This window comes from Callithrix jacchus, chromosome 6 (genome assembly GCF_049354715.1).
Source record: "Callithrix jacchus isolate 240 chromosome 6, calJac240_pri, whole genome shotgun sequence".
NCBI lineage: Eukaryota > Metazoa > Chordata > Mammalia > Primates > Cebidae > Callithrix > Callithrix jacchus.
In genome coordinates this window covers 151806802-151828918 of record NC_133507.1, presented here as the reverse complement: position 1 = coordinate 151828918, position 22117 = coordinate 151806802, and the positions used below count along the sequence as shown (strand labels likewise).

At 42.0% G+C, this 22117-nt stretch overlaps 1 protein-coding gene across 2 annotated transcripts in view; it reads right to left on the bottom strand.

The window, feature by feature from the left end:
• SP140 (SP140 nuclear body protein) overlaps positions 1 to 22117 on the bottom strand; it is an 83706-nt gene that overhangs the window by 717 nt on the left and 60872 nt on the right. The window contains exons 14-23 of one of the 2 annotated variants that reach the window (XM_008999663.5): positions 21129 to 21209; positions 20088 to 20162; positions 17967 to 18071; positions 15481 to 15623; positions 13965 to 14006; positions 10804 to 10845; positions 2334 to 2449; positions 1546 to 1654; positions 1168 to 1245; positions 798 to 941 (exon numbers count right to left, since the gene is read on the bottom strand). In XM_008999663.5, the coding sequence (XP_008997911.1) occupies positions 798 to 941; positions 1168 to 1245; positions 1546 to 1654; positions 2334 to 2449; positions 10804 to 10845; positions 13965 to 14006; positions 15481 to 15623; positions 17967 to 18071; positions 20088 to 20162; positions 21129 to 21209 (935 nt within the window). Of the gene's footprint in view, positions 1 to 797; positions 942 to 1167; positions 1246 to 1545; positions 1655 to 1691; positions 1842 to 2333; positions 2450 to 10803; positions 10846 to 13964; positions 14007 to 15480; positions 15624 to 17966; positions 18072 to 20087; positions 20163 to 21128; positions 21210 to 22117 lie in introns of those variants that run through there. The other variant, XM_008999666.5, reaches the window with a different exon arrangement.

Genomic DNA, 22117 nt, shown 5'->3' with positions numbered 1-22117 from the left:
AATCAAACTAATTAACATACCCACACCTCAAATTGTTATTATTTTTGTGGTGAGAACATTTAAAATTTACTCTCTTAACAATGCTGAAGTGTAAAATACACTATTGTTAAGTATAGGACTCTTGTCTTAAACACGCTAAGTTACATTAACCAGGTTAAACTTGAAAACTCACACAGCTAAAGTAACTTCTGTTTTTTACCAGCATGATTCTTACTAACAGGGCAGAAAAGTGAAGTCATTTGCATAGTTGGGATTATTACTTATTTGGCTTCGGTTGCTTATTTCAGTGGGTTAGAAAAGTAATCTATGCTTTTTCGACAATTCAGATAGTGGAGCGTATAAGGTAAGATCACTGATTTCTTCCTTTCTCCATCACTTCTACTCCTTGCTGGCAATCCCTGTTAACCATATGGTCTATTCACATGCAAAGTAATATAGAGTTTGGGATTTCTGAGATTGGGGGCAGATAAGAAGCACAAAACCACTTCGAGATGAAATTCTTCTCTTTATATGCTGCAGCAGACAGGACTCAATTGCTCTCTCTGAGCTCCTGTCACCTCTGGGGCGGGTGGGGATGAGCTCTCAGGAACCAGAGTTCTGGTTGCAGGGACACCTTTGGACTCACTGTTACTTTACTATGATGAGCTAAGTCCTGAACTGAAAAAAATTCACTCACTTTCAGGACCTTGCTTGTGCAAGCTTATTACATACAGGATGAGGGAAACTAATTTTCTAGGCACCAGGAAATGAGGGGAAGAATGCAAAGAAACCGAATGGAAGCAGGAAGAGCCACCTACCTTGTATGATGCCCTGTGGTTCTGGAAGATGAGGCGCATGTCTCGTACAAACCCCTCCACTCGGGAATAATCGTGCTCATTCAGCCTCTTCTTGATTTTATCCAACCACATGGGCTCCTTCAGGCCTTGACACGCCTCTCTAATCTGGCGACAAAAATACCAGTGGGAAGGCTACCAGCACAGTTCAATCTCTACCTTCTGTGGCTTCCCATAAAATCCAGCAGAAATGCAACAAAGTGAAGGTAACTAATGACAACTTGTGCTCTTGCTCCATAGGATTAAAATCACAAATCTCACAAGCGTCCATTTTTTTTTCAGGGTCAGGTAATGTCATGGCAGCCTGTAATCATGGGTTGCTGTTGTTACTTACATAATAATAATACGGAATCTTGGCAAAAAAGGAGCTCTCAGAACAGCAATAGAGTTTCAAGAGGAGGAATTCACATTTCTGCAAAAGAAAGAGGCTGTAAATGAAAAGCAGCGTGGAGAGAGTGAGTCCACATGCATGTCCAGACAGCACAGGACTCACACCCTTCTTCCACAGATTTCTCTAACATGCGTGGCTCTTGGAAACAGACATGTCATGGCTGAGTTATTTTTTCTGCAAACAAGTTGTAGTGGTCTATCAGTGCAACTAAAGTGTGGCTCTCAAGAGCACACTTTTGGTGCATTCCCCTGACCCTGCGCTTGTTCATGCTTTTCAAGTGTAAGGGGAAAGGAGAAGGCTTGGGCTTTGTATCCGACTCACCGACTGTTCCTCAGGACACATCTGCCTCTCCAGGACCTCAGATTCCTGACAGCACTGTTGACTTCCTGCAGACTCCTTCATCCTGCAGAAGATGCAACTCCACGGGGTCCTGAGAGATTGGACTTAGGTGAGCAGAGGGCAGGGACCCTGGAAATACCCTGTGGCTGCCACTGTCCTCCTTCAGGAATAGCCGATGGCCTCAGCCATGGGAGGGAGGGCAACACCTTCAGAACTGCACGTGGGGTCTCCAGCCATTGGCCTTTCCCTTGCGTCATTGGTAGCAGCAGGTGGGAAGCCTGAGGAAGGTGGTGTCACTGTGAGTGTGGCTCTCCTTTCTCTGTCTGAGCTGCTGAGAGCACAAGGAGCCCTGCTTACCAGGCCTGAGCATCAGAAACTGGATTTTCAGCTCCAGGGACCTCGGGCCTCCATCAGCCCAATGGGATCATGCTTCCTGTCTTGTATGAATAAGCCCAAAATATAGTTCCCACGCCCCTTTGGACAGGAGACCTTGCTGCAAAACTTGAAGGAAAGGACAATACCAGTATATAGGCAAAGGGTCCCCAACCTGGCCTCAGCGTATCAGAGGAGGCATCCCTGAGAGCACAGAGAACATTAACCTCCTGCTGCCAGCATCTCCCACTGCTCTCTGGATCACACTGCTGGGTTCCAGTACCCAAGGAACCTGCTCCTTCCCCAGCTAAACACAAGCAGGCACTCTGCTGGGGAGAGCACATGGCAGGTGGAAGGTCCCTTAAAGGATGAAAGAGAGGCACCTGCATGTCACTCACTTCTCAGTTTCCACAGGTGGGATGTGGCAGTCCTCATGGAAGACTCTTGAACAAGTGTCGCAACAGAACAGTTCCCCTCCGTCCCGGCAAACCTCGCACTCATCCAAGTTTCCCATCTAGAAGGTAAAACAGTGTCCACGTCACAGGGATCTGCCACCTGTGACAGATTCAGGAAGGCCCCCCTCTGGGCACTGCCTTTGCATAACCTGCATCAACAGGCATTTGCTTCTCACTGGGGTATGCAGGAGAATCATGGCCTGGAGATTTCAGAACAAATCCTAGTCTGTAGTGAAGTTCAGGAGGAAGGGGTATGTGTCAGAATTGAAAAGTTTTCCTTATAAATCCAGAGATTATAACACAAAAAGACTAGCAACAAAGCAAAAGGATGATTTTTAGGAATCTGAGTAATTGTATTATGCTGCAGATAAAAGCAGGTGTTGAAATAAAGTATTAAATCCATTTGCCTATACCACAAGTCAACTGGTGGAAAGGAGAATTATATATGCTGGAATAAGCTTCTGAGATGTCATCACTTCCCATAAGCTTGGCCCTAAGTTCCCCATGAGTTGAAGAGATGGCCTAGTTAGGGGTTCCTGGACTGTAGGTTCTGTGCCAGGAGGGCTGTGCGCCTACCCCTGAGGGGGAAGGACCATGGGTGTAGATGACCAGGTGGGCCCCTGGGATCACAGAGCTCTTCGGCTCTGGGAGCCTGGCAGAAGATTTCCCCCATGACTCAGCTAACTTGGATTGCAAGATGTGAAGATGTCATTTCTAATGAGCAAGGACAGTGGTAACAATAACCATACAGTGTTGAAGATGGAGGCCCTGCCTTCATTTCCTGGGCCCATAAAAGAGCTGGTGCTTTGTTCTACAAAAAGAATGGTGCATCAACCAATTCTGCATTTCTCACCAGTCTCAATATGCGAGACCTTTAGCCAGGGTTAATTTCATTCGGGGAAGTTACCATCCACGTGTTGTGGAGCAAATCCCAGTCACTAATAACCAACAGAATTTATAGAGCAAATACAGAGACCAATACACATATGCTGTATTGTAAATACACGTGTATTCATGACAAAGAACCAGTCTGTGACGGAGCCCTTTGTCATTCAAGGGAAAAGTGCTATGAGGACTGCAATTACAGTTTCATGTTATGTGCAGCCTGGACATCTGATGACTCTGGGAGGGCCCAGAATGGCCTAATCTACAAGTTCTTCCCCGGCTCTGCTGTGGCAGGTAAGGTTTCCTACCAACACTTCTTGATCAAGAGGACTGCTTGCAAGTTCTGCTTATTTTTGAATCGCTGATTTCATTTCCCTCCCAGCCACGGAATTATTCAAACAAGCCAATCACACTCTCTTTCTGGAAGCAGGGGATGGCCCATCCTCCAGAGCCATTGGCTGTTCTCTCTGTTTCTGAGCGCAGCCCCCATGTGGCCCTGTGTGATGTGGGATGCCTACCCATCCCCACCGGGCTATTAGTAAATGTGACTAATCACGTGCTCTCAATCTCATCTGTCCAGTGACAAATGTTGTGTGTTCCACCATCTCCAGAACCCTGGGTGGGAATGAAGTACCGAAGCTTAAGTATGTCAAATCCTTAGCCTTCTAAAAAATTATTTCTACAGTTTTGGGGTAACAGGTGGTGTTTGTTTACATGTATAATTTTTTTTAGCGGTGACTTTTGAGATCTTGGTGAACTCATCACTAGAGCCCTGTACACTGTACCCAGTGTGTAATCTTCTATCCCTTACTCCCTTCCACACTTCCCTCTCAGTCCCCAAGGCCCATTGTATCACTTATGCCTTTGCATCCTCATAGCTTAGCTCCAACTTATAAGTGAGAACATACAATGTTTGATTTCCCATTCCTGAGTTACTTCACTTAGAATAATGGTCTCCAACTCCATCCAGGTTGCTATGAATGTCATTATTTCACTCCTTTTATAACTGAGTAGTATTCTATAATATGTGTATATATGTACACACACACACACATACACACGCATGTGCAAGTGTCTTTTTAATATAATGACTTCTTTTCCTCTATGTAGATACCCAGTAATGTTATGAAATCCTTGGGGTGTTGCTTTTTCTTACCAGAAATCTCCGTAGTCTAGTTTTGCCTGAGTTTTGCTCGGGCCTGCTGGGATCCTTCCACCCACTTGGCCTGGCAGGCTGTGCCTGGCTCAGGCTACCAGCCTGGATCCCACACCTACCAAGAGCGGGTCAGGCATGGAGCTGGGAGGGGTATGTAAGCAAGCATGGGGTATAGCCAATGCACACAGTCAGACATGCCTGCTGTTGTATAAGGGCAGGCAACTCCAGGGGCTGGCATGGGCACTGGCTCTCTGTGAGGCCGTGTCTGGACCAGGCACACTGCAAGCAGCTTCCATGGCTGGCACCAGGAAATGTGGTGGCACCTGGAAGCTTGAAGATGACAGGAACCACAGGGCCTCCAAAGGGAGTCACAGCCCTGGCTAGGGGAGCTCCCAGGACGGGGCTCCCCAAAGAGCTGCAACCCCTCTCTCCTCTTCACCCACAATGCAGCAAGCAAGGGGCATGTGTTACAGCTCTTTTAGCCTTGGCATTCAGTGGATCCTGAGTTCTTGTCCTGCGACCAGGAAGAATGAGGCACGCAGACAAGTGGAGGGTGAGAAAGATGAAGAGGAGCTTTCCTGAGCAGAAGAACAGCTCAGAGACCCAATTATTTTTTTTATTTTTAAATTATGGCCATTCTTGCAGGAGTAAGGTGATATTACATTGTGGTTTTGATTTGCATTCCCTGATAGTGATGCTGAGCATTTTTTCATGTTGGTTGGCCATTGGTATATCTTCTTTTGAGAATTGTCTATTCATGTCCTTTGCCCATTTTTTGATGTGCTTATTTGCTTTTCTCTTGCTGATTTCTTTGAGTTCCTTGTAGATTCTGGATATTAGTCCTCTGTCAGACGCATAGTTTGCAAATATTTTCTCCCACTCTGTGGGTTTTCTGTGTACTTTGCTGATTATTTCTTTTGCTGTATAGAAGCTTTTTAGTTTAATTAAGTCCCATCTGTCTTTGTTTTTCTTGCATTTGCTTTTGTGTTTTTGGTCCTGAACTCTTTGCCTAAGCCAATGACTAGAAGAGTTTTTCTGATGTTATTTTCCAGAATTTTTAATGTTTCAGGTCTTAGATTTAAGTCTTTGATCCATCTTTAGTTGAATTTTGTATAAGGTGAAAAATGAGGATACAGCTTCATTCTTCTAAATTTGGCTTGCCAATTATGCCAGCATTATTTGTTGAATGGGGTATTCTTTTCCCCCTTTATGCTTTTGTTTGCTTTGTCAAAGGTTAGTTGGCTATAAATGTTTGGCTTTATTTCTGAGTTCTCTCTTCCATTCCATTGGTCTATGTCTCAGTACTGCTATATTCTCAGTACATAGTACATATACCCAGACTCTGCTGTTTTGGTGACTATAACCTTGTAGTATAGTTTGAAGTCAGGTAATGTGATGCCTCCAGATTTGTTCTTTTTTCTTAGTCTTGCTTTGGCTACACAGGCTCTTTTTTTGGTTCTATATTAATTTTAGAATTGTTTTTTCTAGTTCTGTGAAAGATGATCATGGTATTTTGATGGGAATTGCATTGAATTGGTAGATTGTTATTGGCAGTATGATCATTTTCACAATATTGATTCTACCGGTCCATGAGCATGGGGCACGTTTCTATTTGTTTGTGTCATCTGTGATTTCTTTCAGCAGAGTTTTGTAGTTTTTTGTAGTTTGTAGAGGTCTTTTACCTCCATGGTTAGGTATATTCCTAAGCATTTTAATTTTTTGCAGTTAATGTAAAAGGAGCTGAGTTCTTGATTTCTCAGCTTGGTCGCTGTTAGTGTATAGCAGGGCTACTGATTTGTGTACATTAATTTTGTATCCTGAAGCTTTACTGAAATCATTTATCAGATCTAGGAGGTTTTTGGATGAGTCCTTAGGGTTTTCTGGGTATATGATCATATTGGTGACCAGCAACAGTTTGACTTCCCCTTTACTGATTTGGCCACCCTTTATTTCCTTTTCTTGTCTGATTTTTCTGGCAAGGACTTCCGGTATCATGTTGAACAGAAGGGGTGAAAGTAGTCATCCTTGTCTTGTTCCTGTTCTCAGCAGGAATGCTTTCAACCTTTCCCCATTCAGTATTATGTTGGCTCTGGATTTGCCTGAATACCTTATTTTCTCACTGTGTGTGTTTTTTTTAATAGGCCCTATGATATTCAGGCTTTAAGGGGGTTCTATTTTGGTATATTTTGATGTATTGTTTTGAGATTTAGAATTTCTTTTACCAGTTCTTGTAGCACTGGCTTGGTAGTGGTGAATTCTCTCAGCATTTGTTTGTCTGAAAAAGACTTTATCTTTCCTTTGTTTATGAGCTTAGTTTCTTGGATACAAAATTCCTGACCGATAATTATTTTGTTTAAGGAGGCTACAGATAGGATCCCAATCCATTCTAACTTGTAGGGTTACTGCTGAGAAATCTGCTGTTATCTGATAGATTTTTCTTTGCAGGTTAGCTAATGCTTTTGCCTCATAGCTCTTGAGATTCTTTCCTTTGTCTTGACTTTAGGTAACCTGATGACTCTTTGCCTGGGTGATTATCTTTTTGTGATGAATTTTCCAGATGTTCTTTGACCTTCTTGTATTTGGATATCTAACTGTCTAGAAAGGCCAGCAATATTTTCTTTGATTATTCCCTCAAATATGTTTTCCAAACTTTTCGATTTCTTGCTGAGGAACACCAATTATTCTTAGGTTTGGTCATTTATCATAATTCTAAACTTCATGGAGGTTTTGTTGATTTTTTAGAAAGTTATTTTTCTTTGTTGGATTGGGCTAATTTGAGAGCCTGGCCTTCAAGTTCTATAGTTCATTCTTCTACTTGCTTTAGTCTATTGTTGAAACTTTCCAGTGTATTTTGTATTTCTCTAAGTATGTCTTTCATTTCCAAAAGTTTTAATTTATTTTTATTTATGACATCTATTTCCCTGGAGACTTTTTTATCTATATCCTCTATTTTTATTTTAATTCCTTTAAGTTGTTTTACACCTTTATCCAGTTTCCCCTTGAGTAGCTTAATAATCAGCTTTCTGAATTCTTTTTCTGGCAATTCAGAGCTTTCTTCTTGGTTTGGATCCATTGCCGGAGAGCTAATATGATCTTCTGGGGATGTTATAGAACCTTGTTTTGTCATTATCAGAATTGTTTTTCAGGTGCCTTCTCATTTGGGTAGACTATGTTAGAGGAAAGATCTCTAACTCAACGGCTGCTGTTCAGATTCTCTTGTCCCACAGAGTTATCCCTTGAGGTGGTGCTCTCCCCTCTCCCATAGGGATGGGGCTTCCTGAGAGCCAAACTGCTGTGATTGTTATTGTTCTTCTGGGTCTGGCCACCCAGCAGAGCTTTTGGGTTCTGGGCTAGTACTGGGGAATATCTGCAAAGGGTCCTATGATGTTTTCTGTTCTCAGTCCTCCCAATCATGGGCACTAGCATTGGCTCTGGTGGAGGCAGCAGGGGAGTGAAGTGGATTCTGTGAGAGTCCTTGGTCATAGTTTTGTTTAGTGCACTGGTTTTCTCAAATGCTGGTTATGCTAACAGTGAAGCTATCACAGGGACAGACTCAGGACCTCTGGGTAGCCAGATGTTAAGGCAGTAGAATGCACTGTTGTTTTCTCCTTCCTGCAGCAAGGTTGTTCTGTTATGAGTGGCTGTCATGACTTGAGTTGGCTGGCCTTCAGCCAGGAGGTAGCACTTTCAAGAGTGCATCAGCTGCAAGTAGTATGGGGGAGATACAAGCTTGACCTTAGGTCACTGGATAAGTATTTAGGTTTCTCGGGTGAAGGGTGAGGTCACAGATCTTCCATGAGTCTACGCCTTTTGTCTTCAGTTCCAGGGGCAGGTAGAGAAAGACCATCAGTTGGGAGCAGGGTTAGGTGTGTCTGAGCTCAGACTCTCAGGCAGGGCTTGCTGTGGCCACTGTCGGGGATGAGGGAGTGGTTCTCAGGCCAATGGAGTTATGTTCCAGAAGGGATTATGGCTGCCTCTGCTGCTTCACACAGTCTGCCAGAAAAGTAGGGGAAGCCAGCAGTGACAGGCCTCACCCAGCTCCCAGGTAGCCAGAAAGGCCAGTCTCACTCCCACCATCCTGGTGCCCTAACAGCCAACAGAACAAAATTTACATCCAGGCCTCCTATGCCTGGAGCTAAGATCTTGCCCCAGGTTACAAGCCTTCCCAATGAGAAAGCAATCAGGGCTTTCAGGTCTCACCCCTCCCTGTCTGCCTTGGCTTCTGTGCATATATCTGTACTTCAGGTTCACACCCTTCAGATTCTGACCAGGAAAATTTGTGCTTAGTCAAAATTACTACAAAGTTCGGCTAGAAGCCTCCTTCTCCCCATGACCCTCCCCAGATTGTATCTCACTGACTGCCCTCCCCAAGGACTCCTGTGAGATAAAGTCAGAAATGACTTCCCTGCGGACCTGCCTACAGGAGTTCTTTGAGGGAGAGAGCTCTTCCTGCTGCTGTTTCTACTTTTATATTTCAGCCAGCTCCCTAAATTCATTTCAGGTCTAGGTTAGGTTAAATCCTTCTCCTGTGATCTGGATTTCCAGGTTCCCCAGTGAGGCTGTGTGTTCAGAGATGGACTTTCTCCCTCTCACACTTTGGGAACTCTCAGTTTTTCGGCTGTCTCATGGAATTTGCAGTGGCAAGCTACTTCTTTCAAAGGGTTCTGATTCCTTCAGTTTTTCTGGTATATTCCTGGGGTGGTTCTTGGGGCAAAAGTTTACAGTGTGTCTCTCAACATGCTGTTCTGTCCATCTGAACAGGAGAAGCAAGTTAGTCCTGCCTCTCATATGCCTTTGTCCCCCCTTCCAAACCCATATATTTTCAAGAAGAGATTTGATTTCTCTGGTTCTTTGGTCGTTGGCTGGCTATGCATTAGACTCATCTCAGGAGAGTACAGAAAATGCTAACGTCCTGAACCCAACACCAGAGATTCTGAATCAATGGGTCAGGGTTGAGGCGCAGGCACTGATGTTCTTCTTTGTGACAGAATGGGCAAGTCTATGTATCAGAATTGGTACATCGGGGGATCTTCAAAAAATTCTAATGTTCAAGTCATAAGTAGTACAGACTGATTAAATCAGAATTTCCCCAGAAGTGGGAAACAGGAAACAATATGTTTTTAAAGCTCCTCAGGTGATTCCAGGCTGCAGGACAATTTGAGATACAACCTGAGCAAAGTCTGGTTATGGAGGCATGGGGATGTTATAAGTCAATGTTGTTACTGGCCTTGGAAAACTGATTAACAGAGGTGACCATACCTTTGCTGGAACTGTTTCACTCTTTTCCCCACATACATCTGGCTGTCAGCTGTGAAACCTAAACCTCCACGTCTAGCCCATACAAAATCAGCCACACAAACACTGACTTCCAGGGCTGTTTTAACCGCTCATGAATCCCTGAATTGGCTGAGCATCGAATCAGTGTGGATAAGACCTAAATCTTGTTGGAGGATTGCTTTGGAGGTAAGGTGTATATAAAACTATTTGCTTATCCCTCCTCTGTTAAGTATCATGTGTCAGTGTTATTGCATGATATTCTGTGTGAGTGCTGCCCCCTATAGTTGTCCAAGAAGGTGACCCTGCCTAAAATAGACATTTCACTGCAATGAAAACAATCAAACCACAACTTCATTTACAGAAGGGACCCATCTATGATTTCAGCAGAACCCAAAGCAGGCAGCCATATAGCAAGCAGAGAATGGATGGGGCCCATGGGATCAGAAGGTGTGCATATTACTGAGCACCAGATAAGCAGTTGAGTAAAAATGCCTCATGATTTGCTAGGTCATGATGGTTTCAGTCCTAACCAGCTCAGCACCCTAACGGTTTCCCTGAGTCATTCCTTTATAGGACTAATGACAGGCTCCGCACCTTGAACGTAATAGCTTGGCCTGGCCTGTTCCTTCTGGCTGATGCTTAACACCATCTTTAGCTCTACCTGCAACTTGGAGTGCATTTTTGGGATTTTCCCTTTCATCCACACCACTTACTTGAAAATGCTCTTATCCTCTCACATTTGCTCCTTCCCCCTAATCACCAAGCCAGCCCTACCCATTACCACTTCAAGCTTTGTCTCTAGAAACCACAGGGGTCTAGAGCTCAGCCTCCTATACTCACTTTCCAGGGGAAATAAGGACTTTGGAAGGATTCCACTGAAACAAAGGGAAAGAGTTCTTTCACACTGAGACAGCCAAGCCCAGACACATATACCTGGCTTCGGTGATGCATCTGGTATTCTTTGCTCATCACACACAGCAACATACTCCAACTGAGACTGAACATATTTCAGAGAACAGCAGGCATGACACAGAACATATGCCTGGAGAAAGGAGTGGGACATTCTGGGAGTAATAGTTCAGAATTTGTACTTACACAAGGGTCAACTGAGGTATTCTTGTGAGACTTCAGTATTCGCTGTTGAAAGAAAGAAAGTTGATTTATAATATTGAATGTGTTGTCTCCGTCGATCACTTATTTAAATTTAAATAGTCATCTTTGAAGGGATTCAGGAACAAGTTGTAAAAAATAACTGGGAAAATAAGAAGGCCAGCAGGCTGGGGTGGCTCCAGTGCTTTAAGTTCCTAAGTAAGCAAACTGAAACCTGATGTAAACAGTAAAATGAAACTAGAGATTTGCCAACTAGAATCCGCCATCTAACCTCTAATTAGCATCTTTCCATGATAACGCATTAAATATAGTTTCTCTGTCTTACTCCTGTGTTGGCCTCACTGTCTGGACTGCTGTAGAAGAGCTCTCTAAACTTCTCTTTGTTCTGAGTGCTGCCCAATTCATGACTTGCTTTTTGCTCCAATAAATACTATTAAGTTTATTTTGTCTAAAGTTTTGTTTTTTTAAACAGTGTTCCCTTTACCTCACCCCTGATTTTATGGGCCTACATATCTACCGAGAGAATGAAAAGTGCCCAAGTATTACCGTTCAGCCCAACGCAAGTCCCATTCCCTGTAGGGAGTCTGGACCTAGTTTGCAAAGGCCAAGTCAGAGAAACTCTACTTGTCCTCTTCCTCCAAGGGGCCCTCAGTCATATCTCCTAAAGCTGGCCTTTGTGTCATCCCACCCAGAGGAGCTGCAAAAACAATCAGGCTGAGGACTCATCCCCCACAGCCTCCAGGGACCTAAGGCTCAGAGTTCTGGAGGCCATGCAAGGGTCCCAAGAAGAAGAACACTGCTTTCTCCAGCCCTCCTAGGGACACAGCCCTGGTGATAAAACACCTCCAAGTTCCTCTGTGCTACAGCTCTTCTTCCTGAAAGCCTCACCCTCTCCCTTCTATACAAATCACAAAAAGATGTCAGCTTGACTGAATTTTCAGAGGTAACCCACTAGATTTATTTAGACTGCTTTTGAGTATCCACTGCATGACTTGGCATCCTTCCTTTCTGGGATACAGACAGGCTCAGCTTTTGTCTCTAGCCCAGGGCACAGAGGCCATAAACAAGTGTGATCCAAAGAACAAGCACCTAAGAGGTGACCTTGTCCCTGACTACCTCTCTGACTAGCCTAGAATCTCCCATCCCACCCCATTTGTAATTCATCCATGTTTACAATAAAATTAAAACAATCTTTTTTTTTTTTTTTTTTTGAGACAGAGTCTCACTCTGTCACCCAGGCTGGAGTGCCATGATGAAATCGCAGCTCACTACAGCTTTGACCTCCCAGCCTCAAGTGATCCTCCCACCTCAGTCCCCTGAGTAGGTCAGACTACAGGTGTGCACCATGATGCCTGGGTTTTGTTTCTTTTTTTTTTTTTTTTTTCTTGATAGAAGGAGTATCTTACTATGTTGCCCAGGTTGGTCTCAAATTCCTGGGCTCAAGTCATCCTCCCATCTCAGCCTCTCAAAATGCTGGCATTATAGGCTCAAGTCACCATGCCTGGTCTGAAATAATTTTTGAGGTCAATCTTCTGTGATGGTTATTGGCATTTAGTATGTGCTTGATAATTATATGTTGAATGGGTGAATAAATGAATATTATCTGACTGAGAAATTACTGGAGTCTCTTAAACAAACATTTTCATACAACAATTATTCTGGGTGAGTATATCTGATTGCTTTCCAACACCTCAGCTGCCACAAAAAGGTTTATGTGGCCCTTGTCATGAGACTGAGCAGAGACACTATCATGTGGCACTGATAGTGACACTGAAGTTTCCAGAAGCCAAGTGGCTCTACAAGCAAGAGAAACTCTGAGAGGCACAGAGGATCCATGGAGTTCATAATGGTTCCTGAGGTCTGCCACTTAAGGGACTTTCTGTTCTCTCCATGAGGATTCACAAAATGTAGAGGCAAGGGCAGCTTGTTGCTGCAAAGTGTTACATCCCAGAATAGGGACAGAGTCAGTTAGTTGGCAATTGCCAGCTCATTTGGGTCATTTAGACTGAGTTTCTCATGGTACCCGCGGAAAGGTAGAGAGTACCTAAAGGTCTTTAGTGTACTCACTGAATAGGTGACATAATAGTTTCCCTTCAGGAAACCCAGTGGATAAAATGTCTCAGTGCTGAGAGTTCAAATCAGCCAGAACATTGGCTAATGCAAAGGCCTGGATCTCAGGTTCCTAGTAGAATATGAAGCCCAGTGGCTGTTTTAGAAGTCTGTGACTGTCTTAAATGCATATTTCTACCTGAAGTACATAAGAATGACACTTCTTCCCTCCCCCTTCTCATGTTGTCATTCATACCCAGTCTTGGAAAAAACATCACCTTGTCCTGAATCTACACTGCACTTAACCTATTTGTTTGCTGCATTCTTCAAGAGAGGGAAAAATCAGTTTCACAGATAAAAACAGGTCTGCACAGTCCTTCTGGCAGAGTCAAAGAGGTGGCATCAACATAAAAGATTTTCCTGATCAGCCCCTTCTATAAAATACATCTACCTTCAGAGACGTTCCTCCCCAGTGGCACCATCCTGGTAATGGGAAATAATATCCCCTTGAGAAGACATTCTGTGTGTCTGTGTGTACATTTTTTTGGAAGATGAAAGATGATGTGGAGGATCAGAAAATAAATATTCTTTTTGTTGCCTATTTCATGAAATGATAAATGGTTTCATATATGTCTCAAATGAATGTGAGCAAACATCTGCTCCATCTGATTTCACTAAAGTTAGAAAACAGTAACTTCAATGAAAAAAATCTGAATTTTGAGTTGAAGATGATTTCTTGCACCTTATTTTGAAATAGTTTTATATATCTGATGACCATGTTTGACTTTTCAACTTTGACATTCTTAAAGCATCTGCATTTATTGCAAAAAACACATCCGGGAGGTCTATTTTGATGATTCCTTATCATCTTCATATGAAATTGTTTAATCCAAAGAGGGCCTAGCTTCATATATATTTACTGTTCAAATTAGCAATGCTGAAGGCATATACCAAAAAAAATGTTTTAAGGTGGGTAGTAGGGGAGGTGGAAGATTATTTAATTATAAATACCCAATTTCAGACCCTATAAAAGAAGATTCTGTGCATGTTAAATCAGTTATATGACAAGAATCTGTAGAAAGTTATGTAATAATTACCTTCTTTTTCCTATTTCTTGGAGGATTATGCAGAAATCCACTCTGAAATACAAAAAGATTCAGGTACATGGTCAGCCTGTGTTTCTGTTTTCTGAGTCTGGCTTTTCCAACCTCCTCCCAAATATTTCTACCGGAATGTTCCACTGCCAGCTCAAACCCAAGGTGTCTGGTTGAGAAACCATCTCCCTCTCTTCGCTTGTGCTGCTTCTATACTTTAATCAATAGAAGCCAGAAAATCATCTTCAGGACCATTTTCCCTTTGCTTGTGCTTCTTTACTAAATCCTAAGAGTTTTAATAATCTCCTACCATCTATCACCTCTTTTTTAGTCCCACCAGTGCCATTCCAACTGGAGTCTCTACACCAGAGCTATCCAAGCAGCACACAATTACTGCATGCTACTGGGTGTCAATCACTCCGATCAATCTTGGACATATGAAGATGGGAAAACCTAAAGGGGTCTACAGACTAAAAGCACTCACAAAAGAATAAATATAAAACAGTGAATGAAAGGCCTTAGTAGAGGGCTCAGGAGTCCTGGGAAGGGATGACCCATGGCCAACTCAATGAACATTCAGGAAGGGGTAACACTTGAGCTGAGCATTCTAGATTGAGTATAGGTTTGCTGGTGGGGAAAGCCTGATGGCTGCCTAAAATACTGTTTTATGGCCAGGTGCGGTGGCTCTCACCTGTAATCCCAGCACTTTGGGAGGCTGAGGAGGGCTGATCACTTGATGCCAGGAATTCAAGATCAGCCTGGCCAACATGGTGAAACCTCATCTCTACTAAAAATACAAAAATTAGCCTGGCAGGGTGGTGCACAACTATAGTCCCAGCTACTTGAGAGGCTGGGGCACAAGAATCACTTGAACCTGGGAGGCAGAGGTTGCAGTGAACCGAGATCAAGCCACTGCATTCCTGCCTGGGTGACAGAGCAAGACTGTCTCCTACAAATAAATAAATAAAATAAAATATTGTATTAAATGTCATTTCTAATCCTAAAAGATTTCACTGAATCCTTGTTATCTCAGATATAGGTTTGATCTCTTCAGCCTGGCATTAAAGCCCTCTACAAACTGCCCCAATTGTTGGATTATGCCTAATTGCACACAACCTGTCTACATAAATCCGCAAAGCTACTTTTGCCATGGTTCTAGTTTTCATGCCATTCTGGCTCGTATGCCATTCTTTCTCTGAAGTGTCTTCCTCCACTGCTTGACTATCGACTCTCTTCTTTCTTTCAGTGCACAAAGCTGTCTGCATGTACTCTAGTCAGAGTGACCCTTCCCTCCTCCAAGCTGCTGTGTCTATCCCGATGGAGTTCCTGGTACAACATGGATGTGCTGCACTGGAGTGTGGTTATGAATGTGGAGTCCCTCTCTCCTGAGTGAAAGGATCAACTCCCTGGCATCAAGGCTTTAGCTATGACCTAACACACATTTGGTGAATAAACAGTGACCTCATTATTAGCGAACAACAAGAAGGGGCACAGGTCTGGCCCCTTGTCACTGGAATACCTCCATCAGCCATCGTAGGGGCCACCCGCCACAGCGCACACTCAGCCTCCAGTTCTTTGATCTTGCGTGGCCTCCTTTGATTTCAAATTCCCTGGGGGTGAACCAATTTCCATCCTCACTCTGTATACACTTCACCAAGATTCCTGTAAGACCAGGGTAAGTTGATCCTGAGCTCTCTTTGTTCCCAGTGCTCAGACTGTGGCCACTCACCAACTGATCACACAATTTGTGATCCGGATCAACAGCAGGAGGGTCTGCCCTTCCCTCTCAAGCTTCAGAGGCCCCAATCCAGCCTGAAAGTCCCCTCTAAGGATATTTCCTGTGAGGGTACACATTTGTTTGACTTTCATCCATGAAGAAAGTGATAGTTATATCAAGAGCATCCTTTTAAGTGTTTCAAAAGCACTTACAGAAGGAAAAGCAAGTGATTCCGAAAGATAAGAGGATTCCAATTTGCTATTCAAATTTGGAAGTAGAGACCAGGCCTGAGTCTCCAGATGGCTCTGAGGGCAATGTTGGAGGCAGATCCTCAACTTGTGGCTACTGTCTAAGATGGGTGCCCTATGGCTCAGGGGGCCACTCCAGCAACCTCTGCACTCTCAACAATAACATATTTTGTGCAGTTTAATGGCATTATTGAACAGAAGTTTTCACATCTCTGCAATCATGGGTAGCTGATATTTAAAAACTAATTGTGAAATGTTATCCAATAAAAAAATTTAATGTTTGTGTAAAAGATAGCCACACGCTCAACACCATTAGTCATTAAGGAAACACAAAGCAAACCCACAATGAGATACCATGTCACACCCACTAGGATGATTGTAATAAAAAACAGGCAATAACAAGGCTGGCGGGCATATAGAGAAATTGGAGCCTTCAAACATGGCCGGTGGGAATATAGAATAGTGCAGCCACTGTGGAAAACACGTTGGTGATTCCTCAATAGGTTAAACACAGAATTACCATTTGACTTAGTAATTCCTCTCTTGAACATACACCCAAAAGAACTGAAATATGTTCACACAAAACTTGTTACACATATGTTCAAAACATTATTTATAATAGCCAAAGAGTGAAAATAGTTCCAAATAATGAGTTTATAAACAAAATGTAGTATATCTATACAATGAAATATATTATTTGTGAATAAAAGGAATGAAGTACTAATACAGTCACTGTGGATGAACTTTGAAAATATCATGCTCAGTGAATGAAGGCAGTCAGTAAAGGGCATGTATTATAGAGTTCCATTTATAGAAAGGCCTACAATAGGCAAACTTATAGAGCAGAAAATAGATTAGTGGCTGCTTAGGTGGGAATGGGCATTGACTGCTAATTGGCAAGGGTTTTGTTTTTTTTTTAGTGGGTAACACATTGTCCTAAAATTAGAGGATAATGATGACTGTACAATTCTGTGGATATACAAAAAATAGTTGATTTGGCCAGGCGCGGTAGCTGAAGCCTGTAATCCCAGCACTTTGGGAGGCCGAGGTGGGTGGATCACAAGGTCAAGAGATCGAGACCATCCTGGTCAACATGGTGAAAACCCCATCTCAACTAAAAATACAAAAAATTAGCTGGGCACGGTGGTGTGTGCCTGTAATCCCAGCTACTCAGGAGGTTGAGGCAGGAGAATTGCCTGAACCCAGGAGGCGGAGGTTGCGATGAGCAGAGATTGGGTAACAAGAGCGAAACTTGGTCTCAAAAAAAAATAGTTGATTTGTACACTCTAAGTGGTGAGTTGTATGATATGTGAACTATATCTCAGTAAAGCTGTTTAGAACTAGTCACAATGCAAACATTTCTATTAATTGGCATCCAAAGAGTCATATTATGAGTAGTCTGAGATGACAGCCATTCTAATAGACATTTTTTGCAAAGTTTCTTATAATTTACAATAAAAACATGTAAATTTATGTCTTTTACATTAATATGTAAAGTAGTTCTCACAGCTATATCATGAGGCAGGTGTTCAATTGTTTTTCTCTCTCTTGGATAAGAAATTTCATGTTCAGAAAGGCCCCTTTTCTCTACCCAGAATGGAACAGTCACTCCTGGCACAGCCGAGGCTGGAACTCAGGCTTCCTAATTTTAAAACCTGAGATTGTCACCCTAAGTCATGCACCCTGCCTTGGTGACAGGACTCCAGAAGGAAGAAAGAATATGAAGGTTGAGGCTGAGGGCCTCTTCCCTTTTCTGTCTGACTCAAGGTAAAATATGTGACATTTTCCATCTGTGAATTGATGTTCCTGCACTTCTCTTTGGTTTTTTGGGCACCCTGTGGACAATCCCTGTGTGAGTGAGAATTTAATGGGTATGATTTCTTAAAGTCTGAAATGTCATCTTAGGGATCCCTTCCTCCTTCCCTCAAGACAAACTGGGGTCAAAACTCCTTGAATGATGTATAATTCACATGATAATTCCCCACTACTTGTGATACCTTCAGATAGGAGCTGCAAATTAAAGAAGACCATAAAACCTACCTTGTTTCAAATTCTTCTTATGTAAAATTCCTTTCACCTCACCACAGGTCACTGGAAGTAAAGGAGCCTTAAAATCCACAGTTTTGTCTTTGCGCTTTCTTGAAGCTGAAAGAGAGGATTTCTTCACTCTGTCTCACTTTGCAAAGGCACATCCCCCCTCCCTACTGAGGTAATTCCTTTATAGACACAAGGGATACTTAGAAAAATCTATTCCAAAAATTTCTGGAGTTTCAAAGTCTTCCTTCTAAGTGGCACTTTTGATACATAACTACAGAATATCTATCCCAATTTCACCTTTCAAATTTCATACAAAATGGAATGCTTTAGCAGAGAAATTAGACTTAGTAAAACTTCTAATCTAGTAAGCTCCACTGATTCTTAAATGATAATGAAACACATTTGCTGTCACTGGTCTGACAGGAGCTCTCCAGCTATGCTGTTTTGCTGCAGGTAAGTAGCCTTAGATGAAGCCAGAGCCCATACTCAGTCTCCCCATTTTAGCACTGACTGAGCAAGCAGGGAGAGGATAATGATGAGATAACCTAATGGAGATGATGTCTGCCTTCTATTTTTGTTCTCTGCTTTTTCACTTCTCCTTTATGTCAGCTTCCCCCATAGCTGAGAGAAGAGCTCAGGGAGCTCTAGAATAATCTGAAAATTATACAGGGTGGCAGATGGAGAACTGGAGACTTGATTTCACAGAAGTAGGGGGTGAAAGTTCTTCAAAGGAACTCCAGGAGGATGAGCAGCAAATCCTGCCCTTCCAACCAAAGATGTAGGGCCAGGCATGATGGCTTATGTCTGTAATCACAGCACAGGGCAAGGCAGGTGGATCACTTGAGGTCAGGAGTTCAAGAGCAGCCTGGCCAACATGGTGAAACTCCATCTCTACTAAAAATACAAAAATTAGCCAGGCATGGTGGCACCCACCTGTAATGCCAGCTACTTGGGGGGCTGATGCAGGAGAATTGGTTGAACCTGAGAGGCAGAGGTTGCAGTGAGCTGAGATCACGCCACCGCACTCCAGCCTGGGCAACAGAAGTCTTGAGAAACAGGGGAGCTGTCCTTGGTCCTGGTACAAATTTTTAGAAAGGCAGACTATTGGGACTGGGCCGGACTAATAAGAAAGATGGTTGGCCTACATACAGAATGGGAGAAAATTTTTGCAATCTATCCATCTTATAAAGGGCTAATATCCAGAATCCACAAAAAACTTAAACAAATTTACAAGAAAAAAAAACAACCTACCAAAAAGTAGGTGAAGGATATGAACAGATGCTTTTCAAAGAAGACATTTATGCGACCAAAAAACATGAAAAAAAACTCACTAACACTGTTCATTAGAGAAATGCAATTCAAAACCACTATGAGATACCATCTCACCCCAGTTAAAATGATGATCTTTAAAAAGTCAGAAAATGACAGATGCTGACAGAGAGGGAAATATGACACACTGGGGCCTGTCTGGGGGTGAGGGGTAAGAGGAAGGATAGCATTAGGAGAAATACCTAATGTAGATGACAGGTTGGTGGGTGCAGGAAACCACCATGGCACATGTATACCCATGTAACAAACCTACATGTTCCAAACATGTATCCCAGAACTTAAAGTATAATAAAATAAAATTTTTTAAAAAGATGCTTGGCCTAATTCATGCTCCTGCTTTCCAAATGAGAAAACTGAAGAAAATAAGGTCAAGTGATCACTTCAAGCCCACACAAAGGAAAAGAAAGTCTTAGGACACAGATCTATAACCACAACTCTGGTTCACCCTTAGCATGCAACCTGTGACTTTCTGTGTAGCCAGAGGAAGGTCAGCTAAGTAACTTATGGGTTATACCCTTTATATGGCAATGGACTATCTCCAGCCATGAAATGTATCATTTCAGCGGAAGTAGCACTTTCGTGTCCCCTGGGCCCCTGGGGTCTGGTTGTAGGTGCATCGCCAACTCACTTCCTTCTTTCCTTGACACGTTTTGGAAATGACTAAATTGGATACATGTCTCGACAGTCAGTTTCATAAAACAATTAAGGAAATAGGTTTACTACTGAAAATACAGCATAAAGCACAGTAAATTAGATGTTTGGTTACTGAAAGTGCATTCCTCTTTTCTTTTTTACCTCTTGTTCGGACTCTTTTCTGTGGAGCTCTGTTACTCTGGGTGAAGCAGACTCTAGGTCCGCCTCTCTTTATCCCTGAGAAAGTAGGATAATATAATCAGAGGCACAGACAAGCATCTGTATTATACATATTACTGCTTTTCAAAAATTCCATTTAAATGTAACTTTCTGAAAGCCTGTTGAATGCATAAATAAAAAGATTTAAACCCTAGCCTTTAAAGTATGAAGAATTAGATGGCTAATATTAGATTCACTTTATATTTCATTTTCCTATTCTCACATTAGAAAAAAACTAATTGAAATCACTATTTCACATATATCTCAAGCAACAGTATAAATGCTTCATTCCATATTTTGAAGGTTCATTTCACATTTTGAAAGTTCATTTCATATTTTATTTCAAATATACATATTTGAAATATATATGGCATATAATATATGTTAAACACTTATACACCCACTAATTTATTTAATCTTTGTAAGATCAAAACGATGACTGCTGTCATTACAGAAACTAAAATATTCAGAGAAAACTGAGACAAAACTACAAAATTAAGTGAAGGCATTTGGGTTTTTCTTAGCAGAGACACAAATAAATGACAATTTTATGAGTTAAGGGAAACCCTATCAGGTGGTGAGAGGTGTGCTACACATATCACATTGAGGGAAGATATTTGTACCTCTGTGCTCAAGACAGGAAATAACTCATCTAGGAGGAAGACTTGAAAAGGCAATAAGAGAATAACCTGTATCTGCTCACAGGGAAATTTGCCAGGTCCAGCCATTTTAATAAACCAATGATGTAAGGCAAGGAATTTCCAGGAAAATCATATAAAACTGGGCAGATAAGATCTATTATATGAATATAATCAACTTACAACCTTGGCTTCTAATGGGTTTGCTTTTTTTAGATTTCACTGCTCTCAAATTGACTAAGCTTGACAAGTAAACAATTAAGGAGGATCTAAGCTCATCAATATCTCAGTAAAATTTGTATTGACCTGTAGAACAAAAGGAAAGTGGCATAAACTTTTATCTTACTCCTAATCTTGGAAGGGCCTTGGAGATTCACGTTCGCCTTCTTTTCACTGGACATCAACTGGCCATCAGCTTTGCCGTTACCTGGGGATAGGCAGGGGGAAATATATTAATAGAAAAGGGCAGAACAACAGCTGACAGGCTGGACCAAAAGCAAGTGAGGGAGTCCTGGGTTTAATTCTGGATCCTCTTTCTTTAGACACTCAGACACGGAACCTCAAGCAGGTGTCCAGAGCATTTTCTGCTTGAGGAGTGTCAGCTTTTTAATTACACACAGGATTTAATTGCACATCGAAGTACCTTAGACTTTGTCTACACACACACAGACTTAAATGAAAAATGTTATAATGATTCGGTCCAGACAAATTTTTAATTTAAAAACACCGATTCTTAAAATGGATGCAGCCACCTTTTTTCCTTTCCAAACAAAACTATACACATCCACCAACCAAGCAGCCACATCAACTGGCAAGAATAGAAGATATATAGTTTCATACAAATTAATAATTTTCAATTAGACTCTAAAATTTTATTATTTAGATCCACCGATTTAAAATTAACCATCATTTGGAAAATGAGACTTAAGCCTTCATCGTCTAGAAGAAAGGAAGTCCTCAGACCATGACTAAAATAAATAAGATTTTAGGGGTCTGATTATAAAGAATATAATTATAGGAAACTCAGAAAATGAAATGGTATGAAACACTACCATCTGGATAGCCACAGATGATGATGGCTATCTCCAGATGATGATTTGTTGAAATATTCTCCTAGTCATTTCTTTTTGCATATGTTACTTTTTAAAGAACACTTTTTCACTACAAATGTTGAGGATTTCTAATATTTTAATACACATACATACGTTTAAAAACCGCAAATAAAAATATAAACATCACTGACCAAATGTAACCACTGCATATATTTTTATGAATGAACTGCCACGGATTTTCTCTGTATTTATGTCTCTTTATATGTAGAGATAATTACATATG